The 19,945-nt window shown below is 35.6% G+C and overlaps 1 protein-coding gene and 1 long non-coding RNA gene across 2 annotated transcripts; both read left to right on the top strand.

Moving 5' to 3' along the window:
• Window positions 1-802: 802 nt before the first annotated feature.
• Window positions 803-6,310, top strand: LOC145638225 (uncharacterized). Its single transcript, XM_081689191.1, has 6 exons — window positions 803-1,350; window positions 4,491-5,096; window positions 5,315-5,401; window positions 5,503-5,607; window positions 5,691-5,958; window positions 6,038-6,310. Exons 4-6 carry the CDS (start codon window positions 5,506-5,508, stop codon window positions 6,061-6,063), a joined length of 396 nt encoding a protein of 131 aa, XP_081545317.1. The 5' UTR covers window positions 803-1,350; window positions 4,491-5,096; window positions 5,315-5,401; window positions 5,503-5,505; the 3' UTR covers window positions 6,064-6,310.
• Window positions 6,311-12,283: 5,973 nt separating this feature from the next.
• On the top strand, window positions 12,284-19,620 carry LOC145638224 (uncharacterized). Its single transcript, XR_014114635.1, has 9 exons — window positions 12,284-12,318; window positions 12,860-13,018; window positions 14,496-14,623; window positions 14,723-14,781; window positions 15,233-16,456; window positions 16,644-16,771; window positions 17,102-17,179; window positions 18,418-18,623; window positions 19,067-19,620. It is a non-coding gene; the product is annotated as an uncharacterized LOC145638224 (long non-coding RNA).
• Window positions 19,621-19,945: the final 325 nt, after the last annotated feature.

Raw genomic sequence — 19,945 nt, 5'->3', positions numbered from 1 at the left:
ATCGCACACCCATGGGTCAATCCTCCAATTGCCTTGATCGCACCATCTAGTTTGTCAATCCTCCAATCACCTTGATCGCACCACCCAATTTGCCGATCCTCCAATTGCATGATCGCAACACCCAATTTGCTAATCCTCCAATCGCCTGCTCGCACCACCCAGTTTGCTGATCCTCCAATCGCCCTAATCGCACCACTCAGTTGGGGGAAATTAGCTACGGTTGAAGATGAACAATTTGAGTTATTTTTTGGTACAAGACCTTTTAAGTTCAATTGTATGGTAATTTTAGTTCGGGGCATTTTGGGTATCGGGTCTGTTCGGGTCAATTTCGGATGTCAGGTTTGTTCGGGTCAATTTCGGGTATCGGGTCTATTCGAGTCAAACATTTTGGGTCAATTTCGGGTTGGATCAACTTCGGGTCAGGTCAGTCGGGTGTCAGGTCAACTCCATTTTCGGGTCTATTCGAGTCGAACATTTTGGGTCAATTTCGGGTTGGATCAACTTCGGGTCAAGTCAGTCGGGTGTCGGGTCAACTCCATTTTTGGGTCGAGTCTGGTCAATTTTGAATTCGGGTAAATGTTTTTGGGTCAATTTCAGGTCATAAGTCGGATCATATGATCTGGGTCAGGATTGTCAGGCCTAATATTTAGCACCTACGCGAACCCTAAAAGGGCCCATATACCCCCAAAGCCCAAACCAGAAAACCCTAAATCAATCCCTCAAAATCCACCGCCCCTCTCTCCCTCCTCTCTCCACTGTCTTTCTCTCTCCTCAAAATTCAACCCAAACCCCAATGCCCCAATCTCTCTTCAATTCTCTTTCATCTTCTCTATCAGATCTATCCTCCAATGAAACAATTGAATATTTTATTTTCCTAAAAAATCCTTATTTTCCATATTCAACGCAATGCAATGCCACCACTCCTTCTTCCCCAGATTCTCACTCTCTCTCCACCGTCATCACCGCCCCCTCTTCAGCCTCCATTCCATCAGAAAATCAAACCCTAATCCCAGAATTCTCCTAGCAATGTCACTCTCTTCTTCATCTTCTTCAATCTCAGAGGAAGAACTCAAACAACAGCAAAAATCCCACCATTTACAAACCCTACAATACCATCAACAAACCAAACACCATTTCACCAAATACGCAAAAGGGCCGGGTCGTTTAGATTGGGCGAATCAACCCAACCCGTTTCGAAGATACATAATACATTGATGCTCCATTAATTCCTCTCCAACATTTCCCAATTGAAGAAGCTAAAGAGCAATTGATAGAGCGAGTTTTTTGGGTGATTTTTGTGGTGGACTTGCTTGTCGGTGGGTTTTCCAGGTGGGGCTAGGATGATTTTAGGTGTGCGAGGGTTTCACGCCATGTTGCACGGATACGCCAAATGGCTGCCGTCTCCCGTACCGGATACGTTTCGGGGACGGGTATGGTACGGGTACGGCTGGGAAACGTCCCCAAGGCGTCCCCTTCGAAAGTGGTACGGCAAGCTAATTTGGGGACGGCTGGAAGGAGCTTCGGAAACGTTTTGGGGACGGATCCTCTACCATTTTGACGTCCCCAGTACAGCCCAAACCCATTTTTTTTTTAAAAAAAATCCTAAATATACTTACACAAGTTGACTTCTCTTAAACCCTAGAAATTGAGAAGCTAAGATTCCTTGGATTCTTTGCCGGTGACCACTCGCTGCGACCCACCACTACACCGGCGACCAATCGCGACCCACCACTACACCGACGACCAATTGCGACCCACCCCGACACCGGCAACCACCTGCGATTCCTTCTATTTCTCTGTCTATAATTCTCCTTCTCATTTTCTCCTTCTTCGACTTTAACAGTAAAAAATGGGGTTTTTTTTATTTTTATTGTTATTTTTTTTATGATTGTGTGATTATTTGAAAAAGTTTTACTGGGTATTTTCTTTTAAATTACTGTAGCAGATAGTAGCCTCAGGCGCTACAGTAATTGAGGGCCCTCGGTAAGTAGGTTTGTGCTTTTGTTTTTTTATCTTTTCTTTTTCGTTTTATATGGTTTAAATTATCTTATGATAATGTAATTAAGACATTACATTAAAGTGTTTCTTTTATAAAAAAATTTGTATTTTATGAATTTTTGTTTTATTTATTTTAAAAAAATTTATAGATTTATATTTTTATGAATTATTTTTTGCCGTATCCATGCCGTACCCGTTTTTTGAAATTTGGATTTTGCCGTATCCCGTCCCCGTATCTGTACCCGTTTTTGTCCCCGTATCCGTTTCCGTACAACCTAGTTTCACGGTGGTCTTGGTGGCTGAGGGTGGTCGTTGTGTCGACGGCTATTTTCTAACCACCGAGCAAACCACAGCACGGGCGGTTGTCGTGTCGATGGCTATTTTGGGTGTTTTTTTGGGCTTGGGCGGCTTGGGCTTTTGTATTAATTTAAATTTATTTAGGCTTGGGCTTTAAATGAGCCTCTTTCATGATTTGGGCTTGGGCGGCTTGGGCTTTTGTATTAATTTAAATTTATTTGGGCTTGGGCTTTAAATGAGCCTCTTTCATGATTTGGGCTTGGGCGGCTTGGGCTTTTGTATTAATTTAAATTTAATTGGGCTTGGGCTTTAAATGAGCCTCTTTCATGATTTGGGCTTGGGAAAGAGGAAATCAAGAAATAAAATGACTGAAAGAAAAAGAAAGAGGAGCAATGAAAGATAGAAATGGCAGTCCGAAAAAAGAGAAAGGGCATGCCACGAAAGGAAAGGGGTCGCAAGAGAGAGAGAGAGGGACCGGCAGAGAACGTGGGAGAAAAAGAAGGGCTGGGAAGAAGTTGGGAGAAGAGAGAGAGAAAGAGGGGCTGGGAGAAGAGAAAGAAGGAAACTAATCCCTCTAGAAGAAGAGAAAGAGGGAAATTGATCCCTCTCTCTCTCTCTCGACTTCTCTATATCTACATGCATCTTTCTTCTGATCTGCCTCTTTCACTTTCAACTTTCAAAATTTATTTTATACAACATTCTCAATAAGTGTTTGTATTATATACAAAATGTTTATCCTTAAATTAGGAGTCTAACACCTATTTGTCTATGTTCATTTTACTTTGAGTAATGGTTGGTATTTTACATTAAATTGATGTAAGCAGCTTCCCTTTTACCAATCCTCTAATCGCACACCCATGGGTCAATCCTCCAATTGCCTTGATCGCACCATCTAGTTTGTCAATCCTCCAATCACCTTGATCGCACCACCCAATTTGCCGATCCTCCAATTGCATGATCGCAACACCCAATTTGCTAATCCTCCAATCGCCTGCTCGCACCACCCAGTTTGCTGATCCTCCAATCGCCCTAATCGCACCACTCAGTTGGGGGAAATTAGCTACGGTTGAAGATGAACAATTTGAGTTATTTTTTGGTACAAGACCTTTTAAGTTCAATTGTATGGTAATTTTAGTTCGGGACATTTTGGGTATCGGGTCTGTTCGGGTCAATTTCGGATGTCAGGTTTGTTCGGGTCAATTTCGGGTATCGGGTCTATTCGAGTCAAACATTTTGGGTCAATTTCGGGTTGGATCAACTTCGGGTCAGGTCAGTCGGGTGTCAGGTCAACTCCATTTTCGGGTCTATTCGAGTCGAACATTTCGGGTCAATTTCGGGTTGGATCAACTTCGGGTCAAGTCAGTCGGGTGTGGGGTCAACTCCATTTTTGGGTCGAGTCTGGTCAATTTTGAATTCGGGTAAATGTTTTTGGGTCAATTTCAGGTCATAAGTCGGATCATATGATCTGGGTCAGGATTGTCAGGCCTAATATTTAGCACCTACGCGAACCCTAAAAGGGCCCATATACCCCCAAAGCCCAAACCAGAAAACCCTAAATCAATCCCTCAAAATCCACCGCCCCTCTCTCCCTCCTCTCTCCACTGTCTTTCTCTCTCCTCAAAATTCAACCCAAACCCCAATGCCCCAATCTCTCTTCAATTCTCTTTCATCTTCTCTATCAGATCTATCCTCCAATGAAACAATTGAATATTTTATTTTCCTAAAAAATCCTTATTTTCCATATTCAACGCAATGCAATGCCACCACTCCTTCTTCCCCAGATTCTCACTCTCTCTCCACCGTCATCACCGCCCCCTCTTCAGCCTCCATTCCATCAGAAAATCAAACCCTAATCCCAGAATTCTCCTAGCAATGTCACTCTCTTCTTCATCTTCTTCAATCTCAGAGGAAGAACTCAAACAACAGCAAAAATCCCACCATTTACAAACCCTACAATACCATCAACAAACCAAACACCATTTCACCAAATACGCAAAAGGGCCGGGTCGTTTAGATTGGGCGAATCAACCCAACCCGTTTCGAAGATACATAATACATTGATGCTCCATTAATTCCTCTCCAACATTTCCCAATTGAAGAAGCTAAAGAGCAATTGATAGAGCGAGGTTTTTGGGTGATTTTTGTGGTGGACTTGCTTGTCGGTGGGTTTTCCAGGTGGGGCTAGGATATTTTAGGTGTGCGAGGGTTTCACGGTGGTCTTGGTGGCTGAGGGTGGTCGTTGTGTCGACGACTATTTTCTAATCACCGAGCAAACCACAGCATGGGCGGTTGTCGTTGTGTCGATGGCTATTTTGGGTGTTTTTTTGGGCTTGGGCGGCTTGGGCTTTTGTATTAATTTAAATTTATTTGGGCTTGGGCTTTAAATGAGCCTCTTTCATGATTTGGGCTTGGGCTTCTACATTACCGGTAAACCGGTTTATTTTTTTTCTTTTTCTTTTGGGAAACCGGAAAAACCGGTTTCATTTTTTTGATTAGTATAAATAGTTTATCTGCTTAAGTTCATCAAATGTTCATTGTTTTCTTTCACAGTTCAACCCAGTTCCATTATTTTTCTTCTTAACCTCAAGTTGATTTTGCTTCCAAAATGTCTCTTCCCTGTAAAGTTGCTCTAAAGGCCATGGATTTCTTGATTGTGAAACCTACTCTACTTGGTTAAGAGATAAGTTCAATTACGAAGGGTTTTGGTCGGTTGAATGTCCCATCTGCATGATAAAAACTGGGTTTCAGTGTCCCATCAACAGTAGATTCTACTGCATTGAATGTAATAATCACTTTTGCAGGTAAATGTCTATCTTTTTCAATTTTGATTCTTGTTTTTTTTTTTTTTTTTTTTTTTTTTTTTTTTTTTTGTTTTGTTGTTGTTTTAATGAATTAAGGTGTTGATTTTCCAGCATATGCATGAAAAGATTGAAGAGTAAAACTAGAAAGAATACTGTCAAGAGTGAGATTTTTTGGGTTATTTTGTATAATTTCTTGATAATTTAGTTACTTTTTGCAGACTGAATTTACCCAGAAGAGAAAAATCATCAGGAATTTATCCACTCGATTTTTTAGCTATTACAAGGCATGGGAAAACATTGATAAGGTAATTTTTCTTGGAGTATAAAAGTGCATACTGTTATTTTTCTGTGATTGTTCTTGGAGTGTTGGGTAATTGATCTTGGATATTTTCATATTTTCTGTCAGGAAATGTTTGAGTTGAATTCGGATATGGCTGTTATTCAGAGTTTGCCAGAAACTGTTGGGTTTTTTCATGTTTTAATAAACAACCTCAGTAGCTACCTTTCTTTGGTAACATTTTTACCAATTTCTTTATTATGTTTTTTTTTTTTCTTTTTAAGTATTAATTTTTTTATTTTATTTTTATGTATTAGGTGACACAATCACTAGATCTTTTGAAATGTTCATACATATTTGCATACTATCACCAAAGACTGCAAGGGGAGAAAGATGTGAACAAGCTGCAATATGACATGGAGAAATGCTCTATGTCCATTGTTGATCTTGTGAGAAGTCTGTCTGCTGTTGATATGAAGGCGGAAGAAGTTAAGCAGCTCTGGATGTTACTTGAGAATCAATGCCAAGCATTAAAGGATGCAGCTTCGACATTAATAGATTTGCTGCGAGGAAATGGAGGGGAAGGTATAATTTAATCAGTCATCACTGGTTTTAGGCTTATTTAATTAAAACATATTTTAAACTGTATACATAATTATTTCAGGATTGTCCAAAGGAGCATCGACTTGAAGGAACAACTTGGTTGGAGAATAGCATTTGTTTAAAACATTGATGGCTGAATTTTGTAATATGTTGTAATTGAATTCGTAGTTGGTTTATTGTAATTGCGCGGGAGAATAGCATTTTTTTGAAACATTATTGCTGAATTAGTTATCCGCTGTAGCCTCTTAATTGAATTCTTTTGCTGGTTTATTGTAATTACGCTGGATTTTGTATCCATTAATGCGATGTTGAAGCTGTAAAGATTTTTTTAATACTTTTCGTTGCTTCATATTTCAATGAATGTGCTTTTGTTCTTACTTACATCTGATGTCAATTTAATTGCATTATTTGGTTTGATGTTGTCATATTGCTTCGTATGCTGTCTCTTAATTTTGTTCTGCTGGTTGTATAACTAAAGAATCAGTCAACAACCAGGGAATTAAGCTATTTTTTGGAAGAATCAATAAGATGTAGCATTAGGTCTTTGAATTCGGTTTTCTGGTCTGATTCAAAGTCTTAAACTTGCCACTCCTGGTTTCAAACGAGCGTGAATACAATAAGAGATATTCCAACTACAAGGTAATGTACACTAGCTGCCTTTGAAAGTTTAAAACTACTGCTTGCTATCACTTGGTAGGGAAATAGAATGGAATTGCTGGCCTTTCTTTTGTCTTCTTTTTATTGTTGCATGCTCATGATTGAGAAATAGGAATGCTTAATCTATCTCCATTTGTTAAATCAATTTAAATATTATTATGAAATCTGTAGCATTAGGCTTAAGCTGTATACCTCTTCACCTCACCTCTTCACCTCAGCTCCTCTCAATAGCTCCTTGATGCTTTAGTTAATTTTACAGGGTTTTAGCTTTTATAGAAGTTAACAGAATTTTGATTTTTGATAGATTTTTTGTTAAATTTACAAGTTGTTTGCATATTTGAATATAGAATCTCAGCCGCGTCGGAACAGCAGCAGCTACCCAGCAATGAGAGCACCCCTTGCCAGGTGCCAGTGGGCCAAATGTCATCAGATGAGCTGTGGTAATGTTTTTATTCATTTATAATATTAGCGAATATCAATTTTTCAATCCAATTATGTCAGTATAGTCAATATAAGCTTCTGCTATCGTTTTAGCAGCTATGGTGATGGATCATCCAGGGCCAAGCTTACTGTTATTGCATGTTATTGTTGGTCAGGAGGAAGCTTCTGAAGAGACTGTAGAGAGGTTGCAATCGACAGGAAGTAAGCAGGACCTTGCTCTCTTATGGATACACAGTTAGGTTTTTGCAATACAATTGCTCTGTAACACCTCTTGTCAAAGTTGAGGTTTCAAGGACTCTGGATGTAGCATATGATATGGACCTGAGTTTCCTGGCAGGACCAGCTAACCGAGGTTTGTTTGGATTCTCATTGATATGTTGATTCGTACATCAGTTTGGTGATGTTGGGAATGACATACGGCTATCTGTTTCTGTTTTTATCCATGGGTTTCTTTGCTTAAATAGATGACCTGTCAACATGTTGGTTTCCAATTTGGAGAATTTATACCCTTTTTTTTTTTTTTTTTTTTTTTTTTTTTTTAATTTTAGATCATGGGATTTTTTGGGTAAATTGAAAGAAACTCGAGTTTGGTTGTATAAGTTGGATCATTGATTACTACTAACAGCAAATTTTTGTTTTTCTTACCTATAAATTTATAGTATTTAGAATTGTGATTGTTCCTTTTATTAATAAAATGAAAGTCAAAATAGCAATAAAATCTAAGCACACTTGATATTTATCCAATAAAAAAGCATACGTTCTGTATACTGAATGTGATTTTTATCTCTTTATGCATTTGAAAATTTTGATTAGTTTAATTTTGGGGCATCAAACTGTTGACTGTGGTTGATGTTAGTGTTTGATGATAGTTGATTATCCTTTCATTTGCTATGTTTAATGATTGATTTGAGGTAGGCCTTAGTATGATTCATAAGAGTTGAGATTGAGCCTTTGAAATGTTTGTTTTTATTCTCAGTAGTGATGAGGATTATTTTCTTAGTCTTTAATGGTGCAGGTGGGTTAGGATGGTGATTATGGTAGTACTGAGGGTTGGATAATGCCTTCATGCCCTTGAGTGATGTGGTAAAGGAACTGGTGGAAATTTATAATCTTATAATCCTTGAGGGGAGAGATTGGGTATAAGGAAACCAGGAGTTTAGGGTAACACAACCAAAAAAGAACAGAGGAAATTATTATGCACAATATTAACATGGTTTGCTGACTTGGAGTTGTAAAAAATATCTCTAATTAATGGATTTTGTTTAGTATCTGCATGATTGTGAATTTTGTAAAAGGGGGAAATCAGCTGTATTAATGCTCACAGTTACAATTTATTCGGAATGGCCACTATATTGCTGCTGCAATTCTGGGTAATGATGGAAGTGTTTGGGGCTCACGGGTTGAATTTTTTGCTCTTTTTTGGTGGGTTTTTTGGATTTAATTTGGGTTTAATTTGGGTTTAATTTGATGTGGGCATGATTGTTTTTTTTATTGATCTGGCGTTTTAATTGTCTGGGTCGTTTTGTTTAGTTGGGGCAGTTTCAGTATTTCACTCACTCTTCCTTTATTCAATTTCTTTTGCTCTTCGTAGTATTTTGCACTGTTATTGGTAAATTTCAATTTGTTTTTATTTTTTATTTTTTTTTGGAATTAAATTTATTTGTCAAAATAGCCAGCTTGTTTTCACTTCAAAGTTTTCTCCGATTCTCAAAGTTTTCCCCTCCGTTGAAGCAGCTTGCGAGGTTATTTGTTTTCAATTATCAAATTTTGCATTTCAAAAGCTAGGGTTTGTCGTTAATTAAATGAGTCATTATAAAATACCATATTTAATGCATGTCTAAATCTTGATCGAGATCACTAAAAATTAAACCTTGTGTAAAAAATTCATGATTCTCTCACAATGAAGGATTACTATTGTAATTATCTATTGTGAGAGAATCATCAATTTTTAGTACACTGAGCTACGTATGTAAAACCATATTTTATAAGCTTGAAATGTACTAATACCTTTCAGTGGTGATTTAAAAGCTTGTGACTTTTATATATGCCCAGAGAACCACTTGAAGGCTGTGATGATAAATGATTGTTTAATTGTAATTAATTTTCAGTTTGGTTTTTGTGGGCAATTCTTGTTCTGGGTAATCTACCATTTGGTTTGACAGCAATTTGATGGGTGTTTTGCTACTATGGCTGATTGTCTCTTGCTTAAATTGCCACACCAAATTTTTGTTTGATGATATGCCGATCCAAGTGTCCTCTGTAATTTTTTTTTATTAGTCAGAACTCATATAGCCTGAAAACAATAATTAGATGATTTGAAGATGTTAAGATGGACAAATTTGAGGTTCAGGTTGTTGGGTTTTTTGAATTGTCGAAAGTTAGATGGTGAAATACCAATTTCTTCTTAAAAAAAAGAACACAATTGCAAGTCAAAGAGTTTGTTTCCCATTATGCATAAGTAATGATACTTTTGTATTTTGATTGGCTCTGGTCATTATTATATTTGTATTATTGATGTAGGTTCTGAAGGTCAGTAATTATGAGAACCTATGCTTCATTCTTGTGGAATCACAATCTGTACTGTAGTGCGTTTACTCAAATCAACGGCGGTGTCCTTCCCGCTCCTAAGGTGACTTCTAAATTTCTAATTGCATATTTAACCATTTATGTTTTATGACTTCCTGAAGTAACAGCTGTTCATAGCTGGATTTTTCACACATTTTAAAAGATTTTTTCCCCCGTAATTGGCGTTGAAATTTCAACAAGGTGTGAGTTGTTCATCTGATAACTTAAGTTTGTCTGTAGTTCTGCTCTTTAATATCTTGTTTTTTGCAGCTACTTTTCAACCATCAAAGATAGAGTGCAGGGAAGTGGTCAACTTCTCTCCCAATGTGATAATAGGAGCTTTGTCAGGGATTTGGAAAAATGTGCTAACATGAAAGATATTGTAAGTAGGATTAACCAAATTATATTTAAGTTGATAGAAGGAATGGTCTTTTGTGCTTATTGGTGAATGGTCTAATTGTACTTGGTGGTGCATGATTTCTAGGGCTTTGAGGCTCCGTATGATGTCTTTGAAGAAAAGCCATCAAATAATAAAAATAGTCATGTCTTTTGAGAGGTCCTTGAATCATATAGTATCCGAAATTGTGTCCAAAATCTTTATGGGGTCGTCTTTAATCATGGCTATAACCTGCTTTTGCCAAGGATTGCTGTGCTTCATTGTTATTGGTTTTGCTCTTCAAGTTCACGCTGTTTGTAGTTAGTTGTAACTCAATGACTGCTGATTGCTGATTGTGATTTTATTTTTGTGGTTTTCTCAATGTGAATGGACACAGGATTTAAGGGAGGTCTCCAGAGCACACACGGGGCTGGGGCTGACGTTGCACAGCCAGCTGTTGCTCATGGTATAGATGTAGGTGCAGACTGCAGAGTTTCAACCTGTTGAACATCCAGTTGAGCCTCTTGACAATGATAAACCCGCCCATTGCCCATTGCCAGAACCTCCTATTCTAAATGTAAATTTTTATGCATATTTGATGATCCCTAGAGTTACATTCTTCTTTGCTTGTAGTGTTACAACCTCCCTTGTGTTGAATGGCTTCTCTGCTAAATCAATGGATTTCATTGCTCGATCGTTGTTAATACAGGAGGGCAGAAGCGTCAATCATTGTCAAGGGCAGAAGCGTCATTGATATAGGGAGCAGCTAGGGTTTTTTCTTTTTTCTTTTTTTCAATAATCTTATATAATTTTCACCATCTAGGGTTTAATTTCACTCTATCGTTGATTTAGTCAAATTAGGATTCTTCTTAGGTGGATTTCATGTAATTTTTGGACTATTTTTGACTATGTTACTCGGACTCTTCATTTCACCTCACATACCCGTGTCGGACCCTCGATACTCGGACATGGGTATGACACCGGACACTTCACTTTTAGTTCAAAATCATGGAAATTTTTCAAAAAAAAGCCGAGTCGGACACTTAGACACATACCCGTGTCGGACATGGGTACCCGAGTCCAAGTAACATAGATTTTTGATGAAAGAGTAGTGAAACTGTGATGAATTTAGGTTGTTTGTGACTTTGCTCTTTCATCGATTTTTCAATCGAATCATAGCAAAGCAAGCAAGCAATCACCATGCCTTCCATAATTTGCTCCTCGAAGTACCAATTCGTATGGCTTTTATTTTGCTTTATTTCATTTTTCATCTCCAGCCAATCCTACTGATCAGGTTTTGTTTACTCACAGCCTTCTCGATACTTCTCTTATGGGCATGATCTTCTTCTTCAATTTTTTTTTTCAATTTTTTCTTATTTTATTTGCTCGTGAAATGATGAAATAGGTTTTTTTTTTCTGTATTTTGGTATGAAATAGGTTTTTTGTTCTGTATTTTTTCTGTTTTTTATTTGCTGGTGGATTGATGAAATAGGTTGATCAAGTTGTTCGATTTTTGATTTTTGCTAATTATTTTTATGATTTAATTGGTAGTTGAATGATCAGAGAACTTGAAGGCTATGAGGATAAATAATTGTTTATAGTAATCAATTTTCAGTTTGGTTTTTGTGGGCATTTCTTGTTTTGGGTAATTTGTCATTTGGCTTGGCAGCAATTTGATGGATGTGTTTGCATGTTGATATTTTCTTGCTCCTCAAATGCGCATCTCTTTCAGATTTGGTTTGACGCCATGGTTGATTTTTCCCTTGCTTGAATAGCCACACCAAATATATTGTTTGATGCTATGCCAATCTGAACCGCCTCTGCCATTTTTAATTTATTATTATTATTATTATTTTTTTTAAAGGTAGAACTCATTATTTACCATTAAAAAAATAATTAGATGATCTGAGCCTCCTCTCAGCTTACGAAGTTGCTCAGGTATTTTGATTTTTAATTTTTTTCGCTTTATTTTTTGAATTGCGATTTGATTGATTTGGTACTGTTTAGCATAGTTTAGTGAACCTATCACTTTATTAATTCATATCTAATCTGAAGAATAATCCGATTAACGGTTAACTTCGGAAGCCACTTAGAGCAGCCTTTGTTGTGCCAACTTAACATGTCCATAATGTTGACACCCCTGCCTCCTGTTTTACAGTCATTGAATTTTAAACCGCCTTTTTTCGTTTTTTGAATTAATATAATGGTGTCGTATATATAGTTCTTACATGTTTTTTTTTTTTTTTTTTTTTTGTGTGTGTTTTTTTTGGCCCTGCAGATGCTGGATTATAATGTTCCAGGAGGTGAGGAAGTTCTGTCCTTGTCAATTTACTCAATTTTATATAAATGCTGGGCCATGTATGGAACATAAAGGGTGTTTGGCATTTGATTTTGCTCTATCTTGTGTTTGTTCTTTTGGAAGGAAAGAAATAATTTGTTTTAAATGTTTTATGGTCACCTTGTTTTTTTATTTTACTTTTTATTTATTTATTTATTTATTTTTTTATGATATTAAGGAAATAATTGTTTTATACAAAGTATTTCTAATGAGTGACAAGAATAAACAAAAATAAAGTTAATAATAAGTTCCTCTAATATATTTATGATGTGTTGGTTATAAAAATTTGAAATTCAAAAGGCAATTTGAGATATGTCCTTCATCTTTGTATACTTTGATATTTTTGTTGCAAACTTGTCAGAAGAATAAGATATTGAAGATATTAATGTCATAAGGAACAAGTAGAGTATCTAATTTCAGAAGCTTGAGAAACCTAATTCAAACAACGCAAGCTTTGGGTCTTTCTTTGATTTTTTCTGGGTTTGTTTTGTTTTGTTTTGGTGAAGTGAGGAGAAAGAAAGTTTCCAAGTGTTTATAATGGTGACCTCACCACCTTCATCTGCTCCAGATGGTTATGGATCTTGGCAGAAAGCAGAAATCTTTGGGTCTTTTGTGAAATGGGGATCTTCTCTTTATTCACACTGCCGCTATTTCAACCGTCTAAGGTAAGACAGAGTAGCACCTCATTTGCTTCAGAAAAATTCCATGGGTTGAGAGCTCAAAGCTGCTCAAACATATGGCTTTCTCAAATTATCAAATCGCTCTTTGAAATAATTTGTTTTCTTAACTTAATGGATTAGATCTCTATAAAATAATAAAGTTCAATTTTTTCCCCTAGCTCCTTCCTTGACCCATTGAGGTATTTAAATGGGAGATGATTTGGGTTTCAAGACTCCTATATAAGCCATTGATGTATTTAATATATAGTAAAAACATCTCCCAACATGTAAATTGTGTTCAACTTTACATAGGATTTGTGATTGAGTGTTGTTCATTTGTTCTTTGATTTAGCCAATTTGTAAAACAAATTGTTTTCGTTTTTTTAGATTATTTCCCTTCACCCTTGGCCACCTTTAGAAGAGAGAGACTTCCTGGGGTTGACAATCTTAGCCACTTGTGCGTGTTTAGGCTGTTTCTTATTTGAGCCTTTGTTTTTCATAACTACTCGACTGCCTTGAATTCAATTTTAATTATCATTTTTTACAGCACGTAATAGTTTTGCTAGAACTGAACCCTTTGTCCCTGAAGAGCGGAAAGCTTCAACCAAGAATGATGATGTCTACCATTTTATGCACTATTTACCTACGAGGGAGTCTTGTACTAGCTAGATGGGCTGAAAGAGGGACTCATAGCATTGACCCTTGCGTTGGGGGGGACATCTCTGACTGGCTGCAAAAGGTTAAGTTTGTCATCCAAGAACGCATTGAGAAGTACTCGAAGAATGAGATAAGGTTTTATCTTCTAGCCCTTAATAAAAAAACAAGAAAGCCTGTAAACTGTAGAGCTTAAGAAGTTCCTGAGAAGTCTAGAGCAAATTTTACAGCATCTCTTTGCTGCACAATAAGGGACAACCTGGGTACCGAAAAACACCAAACTTGAAGGAACTTAACTGGGGTGCCGGAAAACAGGAACTTTGAATTTTGAATTAGTCTATACATTTGCTTGGTTCAAGCTGCTTTGGTTTACTTGCAGTGAAAAGTTTAATTTGGTGATGGGAGATGAGAAATAAACAATTAATGTGATGTAGAATAATAATAGATAGAGAGAGCGCTTTTAGCTTTTAAAACCAGGGGAGTAGTGAATATTGTTAGATCTGTGTGAGTTAAGTTATTTTTATTTTTTATTTTTATTTTTTTTTAATTGAATTTTTTCCTCTGAACTATCACCTTCTATCATGTTGGAATTGGCACTATTAAATCGAGGAAAGCTTATTATTTATCTTGCTACATGTATTTTTCTGAAAAACATTTGAGGCAACAAATCAAGAGCTTGAAGGAGGTGAATAAAAACTAATGCTTCTATGTTCACACTTAGTAAGCTTGTTCTTTGATGGAGGAAGCTCAATTCATATTTAATGAGGTTGCATATCTTTTCACCCAACCTAAAAGTTTGGAACTAATACCCTTCAATTTGTTCTTACAGAGGCGATACCTTCAGCAGAAATTCATCCAATCCACCGTATCATGTTAGCTCAAAGATGAAAAATTAAAAGTATCCGAAAGTCAGATCAGATCAAACAATTAAGCTAGCTGCATCTGTTAGACATCAAGGTATTGTCAAAATTATTTGTTGATTGATTTGTTAACAAAGGTGTTAGTTGTAAAGAAATACCTTTTTACTAATGTTTCAATGTTTCACTACCACATTAGGTTTAAACAGGTCATTTCGTAAGTAATGGAGCTCCAAACGGTTCAATGACGCTTTTGAGGTAAGACTCTAAGACATATTATGCTTTTTAATGGTCAAATATCACTTTCACAATCTATGGTTTCTTTGACATTTAATTTTATTAAGATATCAAAATTTGTGTGCTTCAGTCTTAATTTGGAAAATTATGTCATATGCACATATTATATACTTGTATACCTCGCTCAACAAATCTGATATGATGATTAGGGATTGTGAGAGTTGATTTTCACTTTCAAAACTACAATTAAACCCACTAACTTAGATATAGCTCTTGCATTGTAGTCTAGAAAATCTTAAAACTGTTCAATTTATGTGATTGGGTGATAGTTTAGTTATATGTGTTGGTTTTTGGTTTATTCTTTCTTGTTGCTTTTTATATAAACAGTAAATCATAAAAACTTTGGCTGTTTAGAATGCATTTCTATATTTTTCTCATTGTCTCATATGCACTTAATTTTCTGGAAAAAAAGGGTAAATTGCATAATGGAGCATTTTCAGCCACAAGTCACAACTAATCACCAATTCCCCATAATGGAAGAGAAGAAGACGACAAGACTAAGCTTCATACTCATTTATGTTGTTGTATACTTTTGTAATGAATCCTAATGATTGAGATTTTGTGCTAATCTTTCGTGTGCAATGAATTTGAGTTAAGGTGTCATAACTATAATGAAAGCATACTAAACTTGACCGAAGGAAACCAGCGCCTCTACTCTTCCACCGCACCAAGGAGCTGCTTGTAGTGAGATGCAAGGGATGTTGTGAACGGTGGGAGGTCATAGAGATTCTATCTATTCATAGTGATTGTATGATCGATACAAGATATGTACTCTCTTTTTAATTGGCTGATACTTTAGAATTGCATTGGATTATAAATATAGACATCTATTGTTATCTACTAAATTTATTTTGTTGATGTTAATATTAATATATTATTCATTCTCTGCTTTTCTAATATTAATGATTTATGTCATGGTACAACAATAATGTCACAAAGATACTATGAATGCTTACTAAGCTACTCAAGTTTGTGTGTGTTTTTAGTTTTCTTCAATTTTTTCAATTTTGTGCCTTTTTTTATGGTTTAGAGGTTTGATTTTGCGGAGATCTGTTTGAATTGATTTTGACCTAAAAGTTTTATTTCTATTTGTATTTGTTACTTTTTTCTGAAATACTAGATTCTTTTGATAGAATCTTTGAATTTATGCTCTGATTTTGCTGCTTTATATGCTGAGGTATGGAAGAATAAATGAGATTTGAGCTAACAATGGTTGAATGAGTGCTTAATGCTTTTTGTTTAGTTATTGAACAGAGTATATGTTTGAGTATCTAAAGCTTTGAATATTTTGATTTGAATTTGAAATGAAATTTCTGGTTCTGAGTATGATTTTTGATTTTTAGGTCTTTTTTCGTTGCCTATTTTATGGCTTCAATTAACGATTTGGGTATTCTGAAATGATCGGTCAATGATTTTTATTTTTTTGTTACTTGTCGATTGCTAATTTTTATTGGGGGTTCGATTGATTGAGTAGAAAAATGCAGGGGAAGTATACAATGAACTTGTCAGAAGTGCATACTATCTAGCCCCACTGCACCAGAGGTTTTGTAGCGTAACTATGGGAAAGAGATAGATGTATAGAGTATTGGGGTCATTTTATACATTCTTCTAAGTGGAGTTCCTCCCTTTTAGGCTGGTAAGCATATACTTCCTGAAACAGAATTCAATGTGTTTCATGCTACTTAGTGAACATTATAAGATTGTTATAGCAGCCTATAGAGATGTTATAAGGATTTTATGAATCTACCCATCTCATTTCTATGGTTCTGATTCATAGTGTTTGTGACTATTTCAGAGACTGAATCTGGGATTTTTTTTATCAGATCAAGAACGGGAAGTTTGGCTTGAATCACACATCCATGGCCTTCAATTTCTGCTGGTGCCAAAGACTTATTTGCTAAAATGTTAGAGAGAAATCCTAAGGCACGTATAAGTGTTGCAGAGGCACTTGGTATGTAATTATTTGCTCGACTAAGATTTGATGGTAGAGAATTTTGACATGAAAACTGCTTTTGGCTACCCACAATTCACATGTTACCTATGAATCTAGGAATTGATTGTATTAGTTTTGATTTGATTAGAATTTGAATGTTGAAATTTACTATTATTTTGGTTGGTTGAGCACTTGAGCTTGTGTTGTTCAATGTCATTTGGGAAAGGGAATCTTGGGGTTCGCAAGAAATAGCTGTAAGATTCATGGATTATAGAGAGTAAGTTTCGTGATTTATAGAGAGAGTTTACATGTTGCAGGAGTTAATTTGGATTAGTTTTTGTTTGGCAGGTGGAATAGAAAATCTAGAAACTCTTTCAAGACTACTCATGGCTATATATATGTCAGACTTGACAAAATCTCCAACAAGTATGTTTTCTCTATTGTGGGATTATGTTTAGTCTTTGATCTGTTTTTATAGCTTTTACCCAATCAATTTACATCATCTTAAGAATTCTATACACAGTAATTTGTCATTTATACATTAGTTTGATAACTTTGATCTCTTGCATGCATGACCTCCATGAAGCTTAGTTTCTTTGAATTTTGATTCATAAATTTTTTATAAGCCCTATATACATTCTTTATGACCATATGCATCTTTGTATTGGTTTGTCTGAGATGGCTACGTGTATTAATTTGTCGTATGAGTCATTTAGGTATAACTGCCCCAGTATAGAGTTAACTGAAAGTTATACTACCTCCGTTTCTTTTTAGTTGACACGTATTCCTTTTTAGGAAGTTTCTTTTTAGTTGACACGTTTCCTTTTGGGGTAAACTTTTTACCTTGCATTTACAAGCTACCCCACTTGCTTTTTCATTCTCTCTCACTCTCTCTCCTCTCCTTAATATATGTGCCTAAATCAAACACGTCAACTAAATAGAAACGGAGGAAGTACTTGAGAATACAATTTGGGAGAAGATTGCATCTCACTTGCCATATTGGGACAATGTGTATAACGGCTCAACTAGGGATTTGATAATTGGGTAAAATATTTTGGAATATAAATTTTAGGAGAGGCCATGATCTTCAGTTTAAGTTCTAATGAATTATGATTGAACAACATATAAGATTTGAGTTTCTATAAGTTTTTTTCATGTACTGTGTCATTGCTTGCGTCAACTGTAGTCTGTAGACAGTACCTCTTCATCTGCTTCTAATTACTATATAATTTGATTTGTTTTTTCCTAATAAATTTTGACCGGCAAATTTGATGGCTGTTGTCTTAAGATACTATAAGTATCTAGCAAATACGTATTCTAACTCATTGCAAGATCGATTATCTCCTTACTTATCTTAATAGAAGATATATCAGAAATCAAATCATAGTATATATAATGTAACATGTTCCGTACAATGATAAAGTTGACATGTTAGCATGATATTATACACTTGCATTGTCTCGAGCAAAATTGTTTTTCTCCTGCCTGCTAAAAAATTGTGGCATGAGGTAATTAATTCTACGATTTAGAGATTGTGAAATTTGATTTTGAGGTTTCTATACTATCTCATGCATAAAGTTATACCTATTTTTTTTTTTGGGGTTTTTCACATTGCTTTCCTCAAATATGACATTTATTTATTCTGTATGGATTTTCTTCAGCAGATTCTTCGTTTCACTTTCAATTCCCTGTTCTGCTGTGGTGGATATATTTACATGTCACGGGCACAAAAGTAGTTATGATCTCATCTGGTGTGTTCTGTAAGCTAAACTTGAGTCTTCAGCCTCTCATATTTCTTGCAGCATGAGCTTGTTGCATTGCTAGGGATTACCTATCTATCAATGCTCTTACGAACTGCAAGTTCTAAGCAGTAAGCACTCATACTCCCAATTTTTATTAATTGTACACTTGTAGTAGACAGATGATGGGTGGGATTAAGATGTTATCTTATTCTGGAATGAGGAGAAATTGATTCAAATGGCTTTATGATTGCAAAATTAGACATTCCATGATCCTTATGCCACTGAAATATGTACTTCTTCGCATGTACAGTACATAATATTTTTAATTTCCTCGTTTAGCCTCTGATTTTAATCTCTTTCCCTCTCTAATGATAATATATGAGTAGTTCCAATTGCCTACATGTATTTTAAAATTAGCCTACATGTATTTTTAGAATTTGTTCCAATTTTCTTGTGTTGGATGTTCAGGTTTGGATCAAATTTATACTTTTATAGGGAGCTGAGACAATTCTTAGTTGGTGGTCAATTATAATAGTTGATTAGAGTTAATGTCATTTCACTATAACTACAGATGAGAAAGAAGAAACAAAGACAGTCGTGGAAAACAAGAACGTGGCAGAAATTATTAAGGAATGGTATCTAGGCAACATTGGCTTTTGCATCGTTCAAAAACGGTACTTGCTAAACTTCTTAGTTGTTAATTCTGTGTTAATTATGAGTTAGGTCCTGCGAATTGCTCCTTCGTAGCCTTATTATTAGTTGTTAAATTTGAGATATATTTGTGAGTTTAACAGCAACTAATTAAGCATTAATATGATAATGATTCTGTGGTGTTAATGAAAGGGATTATTTCTTTTTCCAAGAGGATGATTTGATTATTGAGATGCAGGTGTCAAGTTATAAACCAGTTTTTAATGAGTTTAAATTGGTCGTAAGTTATGAATTAATTATGAGATCGAATCTAGAAATTGCCACTTCATCAGCTTATTAGTTGTTAAGTTTCTGATATTTGTGACTTAGACGGTAGCTATTATGCTTGTTCAGTGTTAATACAAGTGGATTAATTTAAATAGCAGCTGTCATGCTTGTTGAGCTTATTACTTTATGCAAACTGGTTTGACACAGTTCTTTGTTTGGTGCTTTAACATGTCAGTCTTTGGACCAGTGGCTTTGGGAGGGCCAAATTGCTTGTTGTTTAACAGTTTTTCATGTGAATATCTTGTAAAAATTATAAACACTTGTAATTGTTTAAATAGTTATATACTTCCTCCGTTTTCTTTTAGATGCAACACACTCTTTAGCGCGGTAATTGAGAAAGGTGGAATTTACATGATATAATAAACTTTAAAATAGGATGAGTGGTTGTTAGGAGTGCAATTTAGTGGGTCATGTGCTTTAAATAAGGGATATAGTATAGTTTTTCCATAAAGTAACTTTCCTTTTATAGTGT

Source organism: Chenopodium album, chromosome 7, assembly GCF_948465745.1.
Source record: "Chenopodium album chromosome 7, dcCheAlbu1.1, whole genome shotgun sequence".
NCBI lineage: Eukaryota > Viridiplantae > Streptophyta > Magnoliopsida > Caryophyllales > Amaranthaceae > Chenopodium > Chenopodium album.
Note: the sequence above shows the minus strand (reverse complement) of the source record. Positions and strands in the feature narration are given on the sequence as shown.

What these genes read in the sequence shown, in the direction of transcription:
- LOC145638225 (XM_081689191.1), top strand. Translation starts at nt 5,506, where the DNA reads ATGTTTGAGTTGAATTCGGATATGGCTGTTATTCAGAGTTTGCCAGAA. An exon ending in TCAGTAGCTACCTTTCTTTG is followed by an intron (nt 5,608 to 5,690) that starts GTAACATTTTTA and finishes TTTATGTATTAG; the next exon opens with GTGACACAATCACTAGATCT. An exon ending in GCGAGGAAATGGAGGGGAAG is followed by an intron (nt 5,959 to 6,037) that starts GTATAATTTAAT and finishes TAATTATTTCAG; the next exon opens with GATTGTCCAAAGGAGCATCG.